Source organism: Petromyzon marinus, unplaced genomic scaffold, assembly GCF_048934315.1.
Source record: "Petromyzon marinus isolate PM22_M1 ecotype Great Lakes invasive population unplaced genomic scaffold, UKy_Petmar_22M1.pri1.0 PM_Scaffold_17, whole genome shotgun sequence".
NCBI classification, from domain to species: domain Eukaryota; kingdom Metazoa; phylum Chordata; class Hyperoartia; order Petromyzontiformes; family Petromyzontidae; genus Petromyzon; species Petromyzon marinus.
The window spans coordinates 851290-872843 of record NW_027423135.1 but is presented as its reverse complement, the minus strand read 5'-3'; the positions used below and the strand labels follow the sequence as shown (position 1 = coordinate 872843).

General features: G+C 57.5%; 1 protein-coding gene across 1 annotated transcript in view; it reads right to left on the bottom strand.

The window, feature by feature from the left end:
- The window catches only part of MCCC1 (methylcrotonyl-CoA carboxylase subunit 1), a 73025-nt gene that overhangs the window by 11131 nt on the left and 40340 nt on the right, over positions 1-21554 (bottom strand). The window contains 4 exon segments of the mRNA XM_076063691.1: positions 852-980; positions 3727-3776; positions 7478-7564; positions 13572-13935. Coding sequence (XP_075919806.1) covers positions 852-980; positions 3727-3776; positions 7478-7564; positions 13572-13935 — 630 coding nt within the window.

The following is a 21554-nucleotide window of genomic DNA, read 5'->3' as shown; positions in this document are numbered from 1 at the left end:
ACACAGAGAGCCTGTAGCACCTGGCATGCATCATCAGACACACACAGAGAGCCTGTAGCACCTGGCATGCATCATCACACACACACAGAGCCTGTAGCACCTGGCATGCATCAACACACACAGACAGCCTGTAGCACCTGGCATGCATCAACACACACAGAGAGCCTGTAGCACCTGGCATGCATCATCACACACACAGAGAGCCTGTAGCACCTGGCATGCATCAACACACACAGAGAGCCTGTAGCACCTGGCATGCATCATCAGACACACACAGAGAGCCTGTAGCACCTGGCATGCATCATCACACACACACACAGAGCCTGTAGCACCTGGCATGCATCAACACACACAGACAGCCTGTAGCACCTGGCATGCATCAACACACACAGAGAGCCTGTAGCACCTGGCATGCATCATCACACACACAGAGAGCCTGTAGCACCTGGCATGCATCAACACACACAGACAGCCTGTAGCACCTGGCATGCATCATCACACACAGAGAGCCTGTAGCACCTGGCATGCATCATCACACACACAGCTGATTATGCTGCTGATGATGATAGTGATGATGATGACAACATTGTTGCTGATGATGATGATGATGAAATTGCAGCTGATGCCACGGCTGATGATGCTGCTAATGATGGTAATCCCGGTGTTGATGCTGCTGATGATGCCGATGATGATGATGCTGATGATGCTGATGTCACTGGTGATGATGCTGCTGCTGATGATGCTGATGCTGCTGCTGCTGCTGATGATGCCGATGATGATGATGATGCTGATGATGCTGATGTCACTGGTGATGATGCTGCTGATGCTGCTGATGCTGCTGCTGGACTAACGGTGCTGAGGAGGTGGATGCTGTCTTCGTGAAAGACGAGGTGAAGCTGGCAGACAACGCCGTCCACCCGGCACCGCATCACCTCCTCACCCAGCAGCTCACCGCTCACCCGGTGACACTGCTCACCGATCTACGCACGCCACACACACGCACACACCATACACACACACGCGCACTAACACACCACGCGCGCACACACACACCATACACATACACGCGCACACACACACACACCACACGCACACACACACCACGCGCACACACACACCACACACACCACGCGCACACACACACCATACACACACACGCGCACACACACCACACACGCGCACTCACCATACACACACACGCGCACACACACACATACACACCACACGCGCATACGCACACACCACACACCATACACCCACACACACACGCGCACTAACACACCACGCGCACACACACACACCACGCGCACACGCACTCACCATACAAGAGCACACGCACACACACATACACACCACACGCGCATACGCACACACACACCACACACGCACACACCATACACACACACATGCACACACACACACGCGCACACACGCACACACACACGCGCACACACCATAAACACACGCGCACACACACACCACACACGCACACACACGCACACATGCGCACACACACGCACACACCATACACACACGCACACATACACACAACACGCACGCGCACACACGCACACACCATAAACACACACGTGCACACACACACCACACACACACGCACGCGCACACACACACGCGCACACACGCACACACACACACACCACACACACACACGCGCACACACGCACCACGCGTACACACACCACGCACACGCACACACCATACACACGCAAACCACACGCACGCGCACACACACACACGTGTACGCACAAAGACAAAGATCCCCCGTGTAGTCTCTAACAGACTTCAGGGGCAAGTGCTGTTAGCGAGCAGCACCTATGAAGGCTACCGGCACTGTGGCACACGAGGGGCTGGGTGGCCAGCACCACGCCCGGCCGCCTTTGTCTCCCCAGTGGCGATGTTTACTACACACCGCTACACCAGGTACTCATTTTAGGCCGAGTTGACCTAGGAGAGGCCCGGGACCGGTTCAGATCATTGTCACCGCCAGTGTTGGCCGTGAGCAGGAATTGAACTCGGGTCACCAGGTTCGGAGCACAGCGTAGCGCTAACCACTACACCCACCGTTCCCCACACACACCGTTCCCCACACACACACACACACAACACGTGCACACGCACACACGTACACACGCACGCACACACGTACACACACGCACGTGTACACACAGGCACACACACGCACGTGTACACACAGGCACACACGTACACAGTGTACACACACACACAGACGTACACACACACAGTGTACACACACAGTGTACACACACACAGTGTACACATACACACACGTACACAGTGTACACACACGTACACAGACGTACACACACGTACACAGACGTACACACACACAGACGTACACACACACACACACAGACGTACACACACACACAGACGTACACACACACACACACAGACGTACACACACACACACAGACGTACACACACACACACAGACGTACACACACACACACAGACGTACACACACACAGTGTACACACACAGTGTACACACACACAGTGTACACACACAGTGTACACACACACACACAGTGTACACACACACACAGTGTACACACACACAGTGTACACACACAGGGTACACACACACAGTACACACACACACAGTGTACACACACACACACAGCACACACACACAGTACACATACACAGGGTACACACACACAGTACACATACACAGGGTACACACACACAGTACACACACACAGTACACACACACAGTGTACACACACACACAGTGTACACACACACACACAGTGTACACACACACAGTACACACACACACACAGTACACACACACAGTACACACACACAGTGTACACACACACACACGTACACACACACACACAGTACACACACACAGTGTACACACACACAGTGTACACACACACAGTACACACACACACAGTACACACACACAGTGTACACACACACAGAGTGTACACACACAGTACACACACACAGTGTACATACACAGTGTACACACACACACAGTACACACACACAGTACACATACACAGGGTACACACACACAGTACACATACACAGGGTACACACACACAGTACACATACACAGGGTACACACACACAGTACACACACACAGTACACACACAGTGTACACACACACACAGTGTACACACACACACAGTGTACACACACACAGTGTACACACACACACACAGTGTACACACACACAGTGTACACACACACAGTGTACACACACACAGTGTACACACACAGTGTACACACACACACACAGTACACACACAGTGTACACACACACAGTGTACACACACACAGTGTACACACACAGTGTACACACACACAGTGTACACACACAGTGTACACACACAGTGTACACACACACACGTACACACACACAGTGTACACACAGTGTACACACACAGTGTACACACACACAGTGTACACACGCACACACACAGTGTACACACACACAGTGTACACACACACAGTGTACACACACACAGTGTACACACACACAGTGTACACACACAGTACACACACACAGTGTACACACACAGTGTACACACACAGTGTACACACACACACAGTGTACACACACACAGTGTACACACACACAGTGTACACACACACACACAGTGTACACACACACAGTGTACACACACACACACAGTGTACACACACACACACAGTGTACACACACACCTGCATGGTGAAGGAGCCATCTGTGTTGTAAGTGACATCAACCTGCACATCTGTAGCACAACAACACCACCACCACCACCATCATCAACAACATCACCACCACCACCAACATCATCATCAACAACATCACCACCACCACCACCAACATCATCATCAACAACATCACCACCACCACCATCATCATCATCAACATCACCACCACCATCATCATCAACATCATCACCATCATCACCATCATCATCACCTTTACAACCATCAACATCACCACCACCACCATCATCATCATCAACATCACCACCACCATCATCATCATCACCACCACCACCATCATCAACATCACCACCACCACCACCATCAACATCACCACCACCACCATCAACATCACCACCACCACCATCATCATCATCAATGCAACCATCATCGCCATCATCACAACCAGCAACATCATCATCACCTTTACAACCATCAACATCATCATCGCCACCATCCTCATCATCACCACCACCACCATCATCATCAATGCAACCATCATCGCCATCATCACAACCAGCAACATCACCATCATCATCACCTTTACAACCATCAACATCATCACCACCACCACCATCATCATCAATGCAACCATCATCGCCATCATCACAACCAGCAACATCACCATCATCATCACCTTTACAACCATCAACATCAACATCACCACCATCAACATCATCATCGCCACCATCCTCATCATCAACATCATCACCACCACCACCATCATCAATGCAACCATCATCGCCATCATCACAACCACCACCATCATCATCATCACCTTTACAACCATCAACATCATCATCGCCACCATCCTCATCATCAACATCACCACCATCAACATCATCGTCGCCACCACCATCAACATCATCATCACCGCCGCCACCATCATCAACATCACCACCATCATCATCATCATCACCACCATAATCAACATCACCACCATCATCAACATCACCACCATCATCATCACCACCACCATCATCAAAATCACCACCATCATCATCACCACCACCATCATCAACATCACCACCATCATCAACATCACCACCATCATCACCACCATCATCAACATCACCACCACCATCAACACCATCATCAACATCACCACCATCATCATCAACATCACCACCATCATCATCACCACCATCATCATCAACATCACCACCACCATCATCAACAGCACCACCATCATCAACATCACCACCATCATCAACATCACCAACATCATCATCAACATCATCACTATCATCATCATCAACATCATCACCATCACCAACACCACCATCATCATCATCATGGTGGTTGTTGCGGTGGTAGTGGTTGTTATGGTGGTAGTGGTTGTTGTGGTGGTAGTGGTTGTTGTGGTGATGGTGGTGATAGTGTAGTGGTTAGCGCTACGCTGCGCTATGAACCTGGCGACACGGGTTCGATTCCCGCTCACGGCCAACACCAGTGACGATAATCTGAACTGGTCCCGGGCCTCCCCTAGGTCGACTCAGCCTCAAATGAGTACCTGGTGCGGTGTGTAAAACATCGCCACTAGGGAGACAAAGGCGGTCGGGCGTGGTGCTGGCCACCCACCCCCTCGTGTGCCGTTCCGGCCTTCATAGGTGCTCGCTAACAGCACTTGCCCCTACAGTATCTTAAGGCTATATGGGGGATCTTTGTTGTGGTGGTAGTGGTGGTGGTGGTTGTGGTGGTGGTAGTGGTGGTTGTGGTGGTGGTAGTGGTGGTAGTGGTGGGTGTGTTGGTTGTGGTGGTTGTTGTGGTGGTGGTTGTGGTGGTAGTGATGGTTGTGGTGGTAGTGGTGGTTGTGTTGGTGGTAGTGGTGGTGGTTGTGGTGGTAGTGGTGATAGTTGTGGGTGTGTTGGTGGTAGTGGTGGTGGTTGTGGTGGTTGTGTTGGTGGTAGTGGTGGTTGCAGTAGTTGTTGTTGTGGTGGTGGTTGTGGTGGTAGTGGTGGTTGTGTTGGTTGTGGTGGTGGTTGTGGTGGTGGTTGTTGTGGTGGTGGTTGTGGTGGTGGTTGTTGTGGTAGTGGTCGTAGTGGTGGCTGTGGTGGTAGTGGTGGTAGTGGTGGTTGTGGTGGTTGTGGTGGTTATTGTGGTGGTGGTGGTAGTGGTGGTAGTGGTGGTTATTGTGGTGGTAGTGGTGGTGGTTGTGGTGGTGGTGATTGTGGTGGTTGTGGTGGTTGTGGTGGTTGTTGTGGTAGTGGTGGTGGTGGTAATGGTGGTAGTGGTGATTGTGGTGGTGGTGGTTGTAGTTGTGGTGGTGGTAGTGGTGGTTGTTGTAGTGGTTGTTGTGGTGGTTGTTTTAGTGCTTGTTGTGGTGGTTGTGGTGGTAGTGGTGCTAGTACTGGTGGTGGTGGTTGTGGTGGTTGTGGTGGTGGTTGTGGTGGTGGGTGTGGTGGTTGTATTGGTTGTTGTGGTGGTTGTGGTGGTTGTTGTTGTGGTGGTGGCTGTGGTGGTAGTGGTGGTAGTGGTTGTTGTGGTGGTGGTAGTGGTGGTAGTGGTGGTTGTGGTGGTGGTAGTGGTGGTTGTGGTGGTGGTGGTTGTGGTGGTGGTGGTAGTGGTCGTAGTGGTTGTTGTGGTGGTGGTTGTGGAGGTTGTGGTGGTGGTAGTGGTGGTAGTGGTGGTGGTAGTGGTTGTGGTGGTAGTGGTGGTTGTGGTGGTAGTGGTGGTAGTGGTGGTAGTGGTGGTGGTAGTGGTGGTAGTGGTGGTTGTGGTGGTTGTGGTGGTGGTAGTGGTGGTAGTGGTGGTAGTGGTGGTGGTAGTGGTGGTAGTGGTGGTTGTGGTGGTTGGGGTGGTGGTAGTGGTGGTAGTGGTGGTGGTAGTGGTGGTAGTGGTGGTTGTGGTGGTGGTAGTGGTGGTAGTGGTGGTAGTGGTTGTTGTGGTCGTGGTGGTTGTGGTGGTAGTGGTGGTTGTGGTGATAGTGGTGGTTGTGGTGGTGGTTGTGGTGGTGGTTGTGGTGGTGGTTGTGGTGGTAGTTGTGGTAGTGGTGGTAGTGGTTGTTGTGGTGGTGTTTGTGGATGTTGTGGTGGTGGTAGTGGTGGTAGTGGTGGTTGTGGTGGTGGTAGTGGTGGTGGTTGTGGTGGTAGTGGTGGTTGTGGTGGTGGTAGTGGTGGTAGTGGTGGTGGTTGTGGTGGTGGTTGTGGTGGTGGTAGTGGTGGTGGTAGTGGTGGTAGTGGTTGTTGTGGTGGTGGTAGTGGTGGTGCTTGTGGTGGTAGTGGTGGTTGTGGTGGTGGTTGTGGTGGTAGTGGTGGTGGTTGTGGTGGTGGTGGTGGTTGTGGTGGTGGTAGTGGTGGTAGTGGTGGTGGTTGTGGTAGTGGTGGTTGTGGTGGTGGTTGTGGTGGTAGTGGTGGTGGTTGTGGTGGTGGTAGTGGTGGTGCTTGTGGTGGTAGTGGTGGTTGTGGTGGTGGTTGTGGTGGTAGTGGTGGTGGTTGTGGTGGTTGTGGTGGTGGAAGTGGTGGTAGTGGTGGTGGTTGTGGTAGTGGTGGTTGTGGTGGTAGTGGTTGTTGTGGTGGTGTGGTGGTGGTGGTAGTGGTGGTGTGGTGGTGGTGGTGGTGGTTGTGGTGGTGGTAGTGGTAGTGGTTGTGGTGGTAGTGATGGTAGTGGTGGTGGTTGTGGTGGTAGTGGTGGTTGTGGTGGTAGTGGTGGTGGTTGTGGTGGTGGTAGTGGTGGTGGTAGTGGTGGTGGTGGTGGTTGTGGTGGTGGTAGTGGTGGGTACCTGTCTCCCCGTGTCTCAGCGAGAGTCTCCGAGTCTGCTGTGAGTTGAGGCGATGTCCACAGCTCCCGGCAAACGGAGACACCGAGTCTGAGACACAGAGACACCGAGTCTGAGACACAGAGACACCGAGTCTGAGACACGAGTCTGAGACACGGAGACACCGAGTCTGAGACACAGAGACACGAGTCTGAGACACGAGTCTGAGACACAGAGACACCGAGTCTGAGACACAGAGACACCGAGTCTGAGACACAGAGACACCGAGTCTGAGACACAGAGACACCGAGTCTGAGACACAGAGACACCGAGTCTGAGACACGAGTCTGAGACACAGAGACACCGAGTCTGAGACACAGAGACACCGAGTCTGAGACACAGAGACACGAGTCTGAGACACCGAGTCTGAGACACAGAGACACCGAGTCTGAGACACAGAGACACCGAGTCTGAGACACAGAGACACCGAGTCTGAGACACAGAGACACCGAGTCTGAGACACAGAGACACGAGTCTGAGACACCGAGTCTGAGACACAGAGACACCGAGTCTGAGACACCGAGACACCGAGTCTGAGACACAGAGACACCGAGTCTGAGACACAGAGATACGAGTCTGAGACACGAGTCTGAGACACAGAGACACCGAGTCTGAGACACCGAGATACCGAGTCTGAGACACAGAGACACCGAGTCTGAGACACAGAGACACCGAGTCTGAGACACGAGTCTGAGACACAGAGACACCGAGTCTGAGACACCGAGACACCGAGTCTGAGACACAGAGACACCGAGTCTGAGACACAGAGACACCGAGTCTGAGACACAGAGACACGAGTCTGAGACACGAGTCTGAGACACGGAGACACCGAGTCTGAGACACAGAGACACCGAGTCTGAGACACAGAGACACCGAGTCTGAGACACAGAGACACCGAGTCTGAGACACAGAGACACCGAGTCTGAGACACAGAGACACGAGTCTGAGACACGAGTCTGAGACACGGAGACACCGAGTCTGAGACACAGAGACACGAGTCTGAGACACGAGTCTGAGACACAGAGACACCGAGTCTGAGACACAGAGACACGAGTCTGAGACACAGAGACACGAGTCTGAGACACCGAGTCTGAGACACAGAGACACCGAGTCTGAGACACAGAGACACCGAGTCTGAGACACAGAGACACCGAGTCTGAGACACAGAGACACTGAGTCTGAGACACAGAGACACCGAGTCTGAGACACAGAGACACCGAGTCTGAGACACGAGTCTGAGACACAGAGACACCGAGTCTGAGACACCGAGACACCGAGTCTGAGACACCGAGACACCGAGTCTGAGACACAGAGACACCGAGTCTGAGACACAGAGACACCGAGTCTGAGACACAGAGACACGAGTCTGAGACACGAGTCTGAGACACGGAGACACCGAGTCTGAGACACAGAGACACCGAGTCTGAGACACAGAGACACCGAGTCTGAGACACAGAGACACCGAGTCTGAGACACAGAGACACCGAGTCTGAGACACAGAGACACGAGTCTGAGACACGAGTCTGAGACACGGAGACACCGAGTCTGAGACACAGAGACACGAGTCTGAGACACGAGTCTGAGACAAAGAGACACCGAGTCTGAGACACAGAGACACGAGTCTGAGACACAGAGACACGAGTCTGAGACACCGAGTCTGAGACACAGAGACACCGAGTCTGAGACACAGAGACACCGAGTCTGAGACACAGAGACACTGAGTCTGAGACACAGAGACACCGAGTCTGAGACACAGAGACACCGAGTCTGAGACACAGAGACACGAGTCTGAGACACAGAGACACCGAGTCTGAGACACAGAGACACGAGTCTGAGACACAGAGACACGAGTCTGAGACACCGAGTCAGAGACACAGAGACACCGAGTCTGAGACACAGAGACACGAGTCTGAGACACAGAGACACGAGTCTGAGACACCGAGTCAGAGACACAGAGACACGAAGTCTGAGACACAGAGACACCGAGTCAGAGACACAGAGACACCGAGTCTGAGACACTGAGTCTGAGACACAGAGACACCGAGTCTGAGACACAGAGACACCGAGTCTGAGACACCGAGACTGAGACACAGAGACACCGAGTCTGAGACACAGAGACACCGAGTCTGAGACACTGAGTCTGAGACACAGAGACACCGAGTCTGAGACACAGAGACACCGAGTCTGAGACACAGAGACACCGAGTCTGAGACACCGAGTCTGAGACACAGAGACACCGAGTCTGAGACACAGAGACACAAAGACTGAGACACAGAGACACCGAGTCTGAGACACCGAGTCTGAGACACAGAGACACCGAGTCTGAGACACAGAGACACAGAGACTGAGACACAGAGACACCGAGTCTGAGACAGAGACACTGAGTCTGAGACACAGAGACACGAGTCTGAGACACAGAGACACGAGTCTGAGACACCGAGACACAGAGTCTGAGACACAGTGTAATCACTTGAAGGGGATCTCAGAGGTAGCTCTGTGATCTCCACTTCCACAGGTCCCGTTCTGTGTGGACCATCACCACCATCACCATCATCACCATCATCATCACCATCATCATCACCACCATCATCATCACCATCATCACCATCATCATCACCATCATCATCACCATCATCATCACCATCATCACCACCATCATAACCATCATCACCATCATCATCACCATCATCACCATCATCATCACCACCACCACTCACCACCACCGCCACCACCATCATCACCATCATCATCACCATCATCATCACCATCATCATCACCATCATCATCATCACCATCATCATCACCATCATCATCACCATCATCACCATCATCATCACCATCATCATCATCACCATCATCATGACATCATCACCATCATCACCATCACCATCATCACCATCATCATCACCATCATCATCATCAGACATCATCATCACCATCATCATCAGACATCAGCATCATCATCATCATCACCATCATCACCATCATTATCACCATCATCATCACCATCACCATCATCACCATCATCATCTGACATCAGCATCATCATCATCATCATCAGACATCAGCATCATCATCACCATCATCACCACCATCATCACCATCATCACCATCATCATCACCATCATCACCATCATCATCAGACATCATCATCATCACCATCACTCCCTCACCACCCCCCCCCCTTGCTTCGTCGTTCCCCTCACTATCTTCCTCTTACACCTCCCTCACCCACTCCCCAACATCACACATCATCATCATCACATCATCCACTCACCATCATCACCATCATCATCACCACCACCACTCATCACCACCACCACCACCACTCACCACCACCACTCACCACCACCACACACCACCACCACTCACCACACCACTCACCACCAACACCACCACTCACCACCACCACCACTCACCACCAACCCCACCACTCACCACCACCACCACTCACCACCACTCACCACTCACCACCACCACTCACCACCACCACTCACCACCACTCACCACCACCACTTACCACCACCACTCACCAACACTCACCACCACCACTCACCACCACTCACACCACTCACCACTCACCAGCACTCACCACCACCATCACCACCACTCACCACCACCACCACTCACCACCACCACGCACCACCACCACCACCACTCACCACCACTCACCACCACTCACCACCACCACTCACCACCACCACCACTCACCAACACTCACCACCACCACCACCACTCACCAACACCACCACCACTCACCACCACTCACCACCACTCACCACCACCACCACCACTCACCACCACCACTCACCACCACACACCACCACCACCACTCACCACCACCACTCACCACCACTCACCACTACCACTCACCACCACCACTCACCACCATCACCATCATCACCACCACTCACCACCACCACTCACCACCACCACTCACCACCACTCACCACCACTCACCACCCACCACCACTCACCACCACCACCACTCACCACCACCACCACTCACCACCACTCACCACTCACCACCACTCACCACCCACCACCACTCACCATCACTCACCACCACCACTCACCATCACTCACCACCACCACTCACCATCACTCACCACCACCACTCACCACCACCACCACTCACCACCACCACTCACCACCACTCACCACCACCACCACCACCACTCACCATCACTCACCACCACCACTCACCACCACCACCACCACTCACCACCACCACTCACCATCACTCACCACCACCACTCACCATCACTCACCACCACCACTCACCACCACCACCACTCACCATCACTCACCACCACCACTCACCATCACTCACCACCACCACTCACCATCACTCACCACCACCACTCACCACCACCACCACTCACCACCACCACTCACCACCCACTCACCACCACCACCACCACCACTCACCATCACTCACCACCACCACTCACCACCACCCACCACTCACCACCACCACTCACCATCACTCACCACCACCACTCACCATCACTCACCACCACCACTCACCACCACCACCACTCCCACCACCACACTCACCACCACTCACCACTCACACCACCACCACCACTCACCATCACTCACCACCACCACTCACCACCACCACCACTCACCACCACCACTCACCACCACTCACCACTCCAACCACTCACCACCACTCACCACCACTCACCACCACCACCACTCACCACCACTCACCACTCACCACCACCACTCACCACCACCACTCACCACCACTCACCACCACCACTTACCACCACCACTCACCAACACTCACCACCACCACTCACCACCACTCACCACCACTCACCACTCACCAGCCTCACCACCACCATCACCACCACTCACCACCACCACACACCACCACCACCACCACCACCACCACCACTCACCACCACTCACCACCACTCACCACCACCACTCACCACCACCACCACTCACCAACACTCACCACCACCACCACCACTCACCAACACCACCACCACTCACCACCACTCACCACCACTCACTCACCACCACCACCACCACTCACCACCACCACTCACCACCACTCACCACCACCACCACTCACCACCACCACTCACCACCACTCACCACTACCACTCACCACCACCACTCACCACCATCACCATCATCACCACCACTCACCACCACCACTCACCACCAACCACTCACCACCACTCACCACCACTCACCACCACTCACCACCCACCACCACTCACCACCACCACCACTCACCACCACCACCACTCACCACCACTCACCACTCACCACCACTCACCACCACCACCACTCACCATCACTCACCACCACCACTCACCATCACTCACCACCACCACTCACCATCACTCACCACCACCACTCACCACCACCACCACTCACCACCACCACTCACCACCACTCACCACCACCACCACCACCACTCACCATCACTCACCACCACCACTCACCACCACCACCACTCACCACCACCACTCACCATCACTCACCACCACCACTCACCATCACTCACCACCACCACTCACCACCACCACCACTCACCATCACTCACCACCACCACTCACCATCACTCACCACCACCACTCACCATCACTCACCACCACCACTCACCACCACCACCACTCACCACCACCACTCACCACCACTCACCACCACCACCACCACCACTCACCATCACTCACCACCACCACTCACCACCACCACCACCACTCACCACCACCACTCACCATCACTCACCACCACCACTCACCATCACTCACCACCACCACTCACCACCACCACCACTCACCACCACCACTCACCACCACTCACCCACTCACCACCACCACCACCACCACTCACCATCACTCACCACCACCACTCACCACCACCACCACTCACCACCACCACTCACCACCACCACCACTCACCACCACCACTCACCACCACTCACCACTCACCACCACCACTCACCACCACTCACCACCACCACCACCCACCACCACCTCACCACCACCACCACTACCACTCACCACCACCACCACTCACCACCGCTCACCACGGGAGGTGCAGCTGAACCTCTGCGTCTCCCTCTTCTCCCGCAGTATCACAGCCAGCGCTGCCCGGCAAACCGCTGTGGCGGTGGTGGCGGTGGTGGCGGTGGTGGCGGTGGTGGCCGTGGTGGTGGCGGTGGTGGTGGCGGTAGTGGCCGTGGTGGTAGCGGTGGCGGTGGCCGTGGTGGTGGCGGTGGCGGTGGTAGCGGTGGTGGTGGTGGCCGTGGTGGCCGCGGTGGTGGTGGTGGTGGCCATGGCCAGGCTGTGCTGGTGGCGCTCAATGAATCCGGTGTCCACCAGGCCGGCGCGGAACGCCGGGTGGGCAGCGAGGGACAGCAGGAAGGGAACGTTGGTCTCCACGCCCACCACCTGGCGGACACGGAGACACACGGGGACACACGGGGACACGGAGAGACACACGGGAGACACGGGGATACACGGAGACACACGGGGAGACACGGAGACATAGAGACACACGGAGACATAGAGACACACGGTGACAGAGACACACGGAGACATAGAGACACACGGTGACACACGGAGACACGGGGGGATACATGGTGACACACGGAGACACACGGGAGACACACGGAGACACGCGGAGACACACGGGGACACGCGGAGACACGGAGAGACACGGAGACACACGGTGAGACACGGTGACATAGAGACACACGGAGACATAGAGACACACGGGGACATAGAGACACACGGAGACATAGAGACACACGGAGACACACGGGGACACACGGAGACATACGGAGACACGCGGAGACACACGGGGATACACGGAGACACACGGAGACACACGGTGACATAGAGACACACGGAGACATAGAGACACACGGAGACACACGGGGATACACGGTGACACACGGGGACACGGAGATGCACGGAGACACACGGGGACACGGGGAGACACGGAGAGACACGGTGAGACACACGGAGACACGGGGAGACACGGAGAGACACGGTGAGACACAGAGACACACGGAGACACGGACGTAGGCACGGCAGACAGACACAGCATCAGACACAGCAACATCAGACACAGCAACATCAGACACAGCATCAGACACAGCAACATCAGACACAGCAACATCAGACACAGCAACATCAGACACAGCAACATCAGACACAGCATCAGACACAGCAACATCAGACACAGCAACATCAGACACAGCAACATCAGACACAGCAACATCAGACACAGCATCAGACACAGCAACATCAGACACAGCATCAGACACAGCAACATCAGACACAGCAACATCAGACACAGCATCAGACACAGCAACATCAGACACAGCAACATCAGACACAGCAACATCAGACACAGCAACATCAGACACAGCATCAGACACAGCAACATCAGACACAGCAACATCAGACACAGCATCAGACACAGCAACATCAGACACAGCATCAGACACAGCAACATCAGACACAGCATCAGACACAGCAACATCAGACACAGCATCAGACACAGCAACATCAGACACAGCATCAGACACAGCAACATCAGACACAGCATCAGACACAGCAACATCAGACACAGCAACATCAGACACAGCAACATCAGACACAGCAACATCAGACACAGCAACATCAGACACAGCATCAGACACAGCAACATCAGACACAGCATCAGACACAGCAACAGACAGCATCAGACACAGCATCAGACAGCATCAGACACGGCATCAGACACAGCAACATCAGACACAGCATCAGACACAGCAACAGACAGCATCAGACACAGCATCAGACAGCATCAGACACAGCAACATCAGACACGGCATCAGACACAGCATCAGACACAGCATCAGATACAGCATGGGTGATCGTGTGGGTGAGTGGGTGAGCGTGTGGGTGAGTGGGTGAGCATGTGGGTGAGTGGATGAGTGGGTGAGCGTGTGGGTGAGCGTGTGGGTGAGTGGTTGAGTGGGTGAGCGTGTGGGTGAGTGGTTGAGTGGGTGAGCGTGTGGGTGAGCGTGTGGGTGAGTGGTTGAGTGGGTGAGCGTGTGGGTGAGCGTGTGGGCGAGCGTGTGAGTGGGTGAGCGTGTGGGTGAGCGTGTGGGTGAGCGTGTGGGTGAGCGTGTGGGTGAGCGTGTGGGTGAGCGTGTGGGTGAGCGTGTGGCTGAGCGTGTGGCTGAGCGTGTGGCTGAGCGTGTGGGTGAGCGTGTGGGTGAGCGTGTGGGTGAGCGTGTGGGTGAGCGTGTGGCTGAGCGTGTGGCTGAGCGTGTGGGTGAGCGTGTGGGTGAGCGTGTGGGTGAGCGTGTGGGTGAGCGTGTGGGTGAGCGTGTGAGTGGGTGAGCGTGTGGGTGGGTGAGCGTGTGGGTGAGCGTGTGGGTGAGCGTGTGAGTGGGTGAGCGTGTGGGTGAGCGTGTGGGTGAGCGTGTGGGTGAGCGTGTGAGTGGGTGAGCGTGTGGGCAAGTGTGTGGGTGAGCGTGTGGGTGAGCGTGTGGGTGAGCGTGTGGGTGAGCGTGTGGGTGAGCATGTGGGTGAGCGTGTGGGTGAGCGTGTGGGTGAGCGTGTGAGTGAGCGTGTGGGTGAGCGTGTGGGTGAGCGTGTGGCTGAGCGTGTGGGTGAGCGTGTGGGTGAGCGTGTGGGTGAGCGTGTGGGTGAGCGTGTGGGTGAGCGTGTGGCTGAGCGTGTGGCTGAGCGTGTGGGTGAGCGTGTGGGTGAGCGTGTGGGTGAGCGTGTGGGTGAGCGTGTGGGTGAGCGTGTGAGTGGGTGAGCGTGTGGGTGAGCGTGTGGGTGAGCGTGTGAGTGGGTGAGCGTGTGGGTGAGCGTGTGGGTGAGCGTGTGGGTGAGCGTGTGAGTGGGTGAGCGTGTGGGCGAGCGTGTGGGCGAGCGTGTGGGCGAGCGTGTGGGTGAGCGTGTGGGTGAGCGTGTGGGTGAGCGTGTGGGTGAGCGTGTGGGTGAGCGTGTGGCTGAGCGTGTGGGTGAGCGTGTGGGTGAGCGTGTGGGTGAGCGTGTGAGTGGGTGAGCGTGTGGGTGAGCGTGTGGGTGAGCGTGTGGGTGAGCGTGTGGGTGAGCGTGTGGGTGAGCGTGTGGGTGAGCGTGTGAGTGGGTGAGCGTGTGGGTGAGCGTGTGGGTGAGCGTGTGGGTGAGCGTGTGGGTGAGCGTGTGGGTGAGCGTGTGAGTGGGTGAGTGTGTGGGTGAGCGTGTGGGTGAGCGTGTGGGTGAGCGTGTGGGTGAGCGTGTGGGTGAGCGTGTGAGTGGGTGAGCGTGTGGGTGAGCGTGTGGGTGAGCGTGTGGGTGAGCGTGTGGGTGAGCGTGTGAGTGGGTGAGCGTGTGAGTGGGTGAGCGTGTGTGTGGTTGAGCGTGTGGGTGAGCGTGTGGGTGAGCGTGTGGGCGAGCGTGTGAGTGGGTGAGCGTGTGGGTGAGCATGTGGGTGAGCGTGTGGGTGAGCGTGTGTGTGAGCGTGTGAGTGGGTGAGCGTGTGGGTGAGCGTGTGGGTGAGCGTGTGGGTGAGCGTGTGGGTGAGCGTGTGGGTGAGCGTGTGGGTGAGCGTGTGGGTGAGCGTGTGAGTGGGTGAGTGTGTGGGTGAGCGTGTGGGTGAGCGTGTGAGTGGGTGAGCGTGTGGGTGAGCGTGTGGGTGAGCGTGTGAGTGGGTGAGTGTGTGGGTGAGTGTGTGGGTGAGCGTGTGGGTGAGCGTGTGAGTGGGTGAGTGTGTGGGTGAGCGTGTGGGTGAGCGTGTGGGTGAGCGTGTGGGTGAGCGTGTGGGTGAGCGTGTGGGTGAGCGTGTGGGTGAGCGTGTGAGTGGGTGAGCGTGTGGGTGAGCGTGTGGGTGAGCGTGTGGGTGAGCGTGTGGGTGGGTGAGTGTGTGGGTGAGCGTGTGGGTGAGCGTGTGAGTGGGTGAGGGTGTGGGTGAGCGTGTGGGTGAGCGTGTGGGTGAGCGTGTGGGTGAGCGTGTGAGTGGGTGAGCGTGTGAGTGAGCGTGTGGGTGAGCGTGTGGGTGAGCGTGTGGGTGAGCGTGTGGGTGAGCGTGTGGGTGAGCGTGTGAGTGGGTGTGTGGGTGAGCGTGTGGGTGAGCGTGTGGGTGAGCGTGTGGGTGAGCGTGTGGGTGAGCGTGTGGGTGAGCGTGTGGGTGAGCGTGTGAGTGGGCGTGTGGGTGAGCGTGTGGGTGAGCGTGTGGGTGAGCGTGTGGGTGAGCGTGTGGGTGAGCGTGTGGGTGAGCGTGTGGGTGAGCGTGTGGGTGAGCGTGTGGGTGAGCGTGTGAGTGGGCGTGTGGGTGAGCGTGTGGGTGAGCGTGTGGGTGAGCGTGTGAGTGAGCGTGTGGGTGAGCGTGTGGGTGAGCGTGTGGGTGAGCGTGTGGGTGAGCGTGTGGGTGAGCGTGTGGGTGAGCGTGTGAGTGGGTGAGCGTGTGGGTGAGCGTGTGGGTGAGCGTGTGGGTGAGCGTGTGGGTGAGCGTGTGGGTGAGCGTGTGGGTGAGCATGTGGGTGAGCGTGTGAGTGGGTGAGCGTGTGGGTGAGCGTGTGGGTGAGCGTGTGGGTGAGCGTGTGGGTGAGCGTGTGTGTGAGCGTGTGGGTGAGCGTGTGGGTGAGCGTGTGGGTGAGCGTGTGGGTGAGCGTGTGGGTGAGCGTGTGGGTGAGCGTGTGGGTGAGCGTGTGGGTGAGCGTGTGGGTGAGCGTGTGGGTGAGCGTGTGGGTGAGCGTGTGAGTGGGTGAGCGTGTGGGTGAGCGTGTGGGTGAGCGTGTGGGTGAGCATGTGGGTGAGCGTGTGGGTGAGCGTGTGGGTGAGCGTGTGGGTGAGCGTGTGGGTGAGTGTGTGGGTGAGCGTGTGGGTGGGTGAGCGTGTGGGTGAGCGTGTGGGTGAGCGTGTGGGTGAGCGTGTGAGTGGGTGAGCGTGTGGGTGAGCGTGTGGGTGAGCGTGTGGGTGAGCGTGTGGGTGAGCGTGTGGGTGAGCGTGTGGGTGAGCGTGTGGGTGGGTGAGCGTGTGGGTGAGTGTGTGGGTGAGCGTGTGGGTGGGTGAGCGTGTGGGTGAGCGTGTGGGTGAGCGTGTGGGTGAGCGTGTGGGTGAGCGTGTGGGTGAGCGTGTGGGTGAGCGTGTGGGTGAGCGTGTGGCTGAGCGTGTGTGTGAGCGTGTGGGTGAGCGTGTGGGTGAGCGTGTGGGTGAGCGTGTGGGTGAGCGTGTGGGTGAGCGTGTGGGTGAGCGTGTGGGTGAGCGTGTGGGTGAGCGTGTGGGTGAGCGTGTGGGTGAGCGTGTGAGTGGGTGAGCGTGTGGGTGAGCGTGTGGCTGAGCGTGTGTGTGAGCGTGTGGGTGAGCGTGTGGGTGAGCGTGTGGGTGAGCGTGTGGGTGAGCGTGTGGGTGAGCGTGTGGGTGAGCGTGTGGGTGAGCGTGTGGGTGAGCGTGTGGGTGAGCGTGTGGGTGAGCGTGTGGGTGAGCGTGTGAGTGGGTGAGCGTGTGGGTGAGCGTGTGGGTGAGCGTGTGAGTGGGTGAGCATGTGGGTGAGCGTGTGGGTGAGCGTGTGGGTGAGCGTGTGGGTGAGCGTGTGGGTGAGCGTGTGAGTGGGTGAGCGTGTGGGTGAGCGTGTGGGTGAGCGTGTGGGTGAGCGTGTGGGTGAGCGTGTGGGTGAGCGTGTGGGTGAGCGTGTGGGTGAGCGTGTGGGTGAGCGTGTGGGTGAGCGTGTGGGTGAGCGTGTGGGTGAGCGTGTGGGTGAGCGTGTGGGTGAGCGTGTGGGTGAGCGTGTGGGTGAGCGTGTGGGTGAGCGTGTGAGTGGGTGAGCGTGTGAGTGGGTGAGCGTGTGAGTGGGTGAGCGTGTGAGTGGGTGAGCGTGTGAGTGGGTGAGCGTGTGAGTGGGTGAGCGTGTGAGTGGGTGAGCGTGTGGGTGAGCGTGTGGGTGAGCGTGTGGGTGAGCGTGTGGGTGAGCGTGTGGGTGAGCGTGTGGGTGAGCGTGTGGGTGAGCGTGTGGGTGAGCGTGTGTGTGAGCGTGTGGGTGAGCGTGTGGGTGAGCGTGTGGGTGAGCGTGTGGGTGAGCGTGTGGGTGAGCGTGTGGGTGAGCGTGTGGGTGAGCGTGTGGGTGAGCGTGTGGGTGAGCGTGTGGGTGAGCGTGTGGGTGAGCGTGTGGGTGAGCGTGTGGGTGAGCGTGTGGGTGAGCGTGTGGGTGAGCGTGTGGCTGAGCGTGTGGGTGAGCGTGTGGCTGAGCGTGTGGCTGAGCGTGTGGGTGAGCGTGTGGGTGAGCGTGTGGCTGAGCGTGTGGCTGAGCGTGTGGGTGAGCGTGTGGCTGAGCGTGTGGCTGAGCGTGTGGGTGAGCGTGTGGGTGAGCGTGTGGGTGAGCGTGTGGGTGAGCGTGTGGGTGAGCGTGTGGGTGAGCGTGTGGGTGAGCGTGTGGGTGAGCGTGTGGGTGAGCGTGTGGCTGAGCGTGTGGGTGAGCGTGTGGCTGAGCGTGTGGCTGAGCGTGTGGGTGAGCGTGTGGGTGAGCGTGTGGGTGAGCGTGTGGCTGAGCGTGTGGGTGAGCGTGTGGCTGAGCGTGTGGCTGAGCGTGTGGGTGAGCGTGTGGGTGAGCGTGTGGGTGAGCGTGTGGCTGAGCGTGTGGGTGAGCGTGTGGGTGAGCGTGTGGGTGAGCGTGTGGCTGAGCGTGTGGGTGAGCGTGTGGGTGAGCGTGTGGGTGAGCGTGTGGGTGAGCGTGTGGGTGGGTGAGCGTGTGGGTGAGCGTGTGGGTGAGCGTGTGGGTGAGCGTGTGGGTGGGTGAGCGTGTGGGTGAGCGTGTGGGTGAGCGTGTGGGTGAGCGTGTGGGTGGGTGAGCGTGTGGGTGAGCGTGTGGGTGAGCGTGTGGGTGAGCGTGTGGGTGAGCGTGTGGGTGGGTGAGCGTGTGGGTGAGCGTGTGGGTGAGCGTGTGGGTGAGCGTGTGGGTGGGTGAGCGTGTGGGTGGGTGAGCGTGTGGGTGAGCGTGTGGGTGAGCGTGTGGGTGAGCGTGTGGGTGAGCGTGTGGGTGAGCGTGTGGGTGAGCGTGTGGGTGAGCGTGTGGGTGAGCGTGTGGGTGAGCGTGTGGGTGAGCGTGTGGCTGAGCGTGTGGGTGAGCGTGTGGCTGAGCGTGTGGCTAAGCGTGTGGGTGAGCGTGTGGCTGAGCGTGTGGCTGAGCGTGTGGGTGAGCGTGTGGCTGAGCGTGTGGGTGAGCGTGTGGCTGAGCGTGTGGCTGAGCGTGTGGGTGAGCGTGTGGGTGAGCGTGTGGGTGAGCGTGTGGGTGAGCGTGTGGGTGAGCGTGTGGGTGAGCGTGTGGGTGAGCGTGTGGGTGAGCGTGTGGGTGAGCGTGTGGGTGAGCGTGTGGGTGGGTGAGCGTGTGGGTGAGCGTGTGGGTGAGCGTGTGGGTGAGCGTGTGGGTGGGTGAGCGTGTGGGTGAGCGTGTGGGTGAGCGTGTGGGTGAGCGTGTGGGTGAGCGTGTGGGTGGGTGAGCGTGTGGGTGAGCGTGTGGGTGAGCGTGTGGGTGAGCGTGTGGGTGGGTGAGCGTGTGGGTGAGCGTGTGGGTGAGCGTGTGGGTGAGCGTGTGGGTGAGCGTGTGGGTGAGCGTGTGGGTGGGTGAGCGTGTGGGTGAGCGTGTGGGTGAGCGTGTGGGTGAGCGTGTGGGTGGGTGAGCGTGTGGGTGAGCGTGTGGGTGAGCGTGTGGGTGAGCGTGTGGGTGAGCGTGTGGGTGAGCGTGTGGGTGAGCGTGTGGGTGAGCGTGTGGGTGAGCGTGTGGGTGAGCGTGTGGGTGAGCGTGCGTGTGGGCGAGCGTGTGGGCGAGCGTGTGGGTGAGCGTGTGGGCGAGCGTGTGGGTGAGCGTGTGGGTGAGCGTGTGGGTGAGCGTGTGGGTGAGCGTGTGGGTGAGCGTGTGGGTGAGCGTGTGGGTGAGCGTGTGGGTGAGCGTGTGGGTGAGCGTGTGGGTGAGCGTGTGGGTGAGCGTGCGGGTGAGCGTGTGGGTGAGCGTGCGGGTGAGCGTGTGGGTGAGCGTGCGGGTGAGCGTGTGGGTGAGCGTGTGGGTGAGCGTGTGGGTGAGCGTGTGG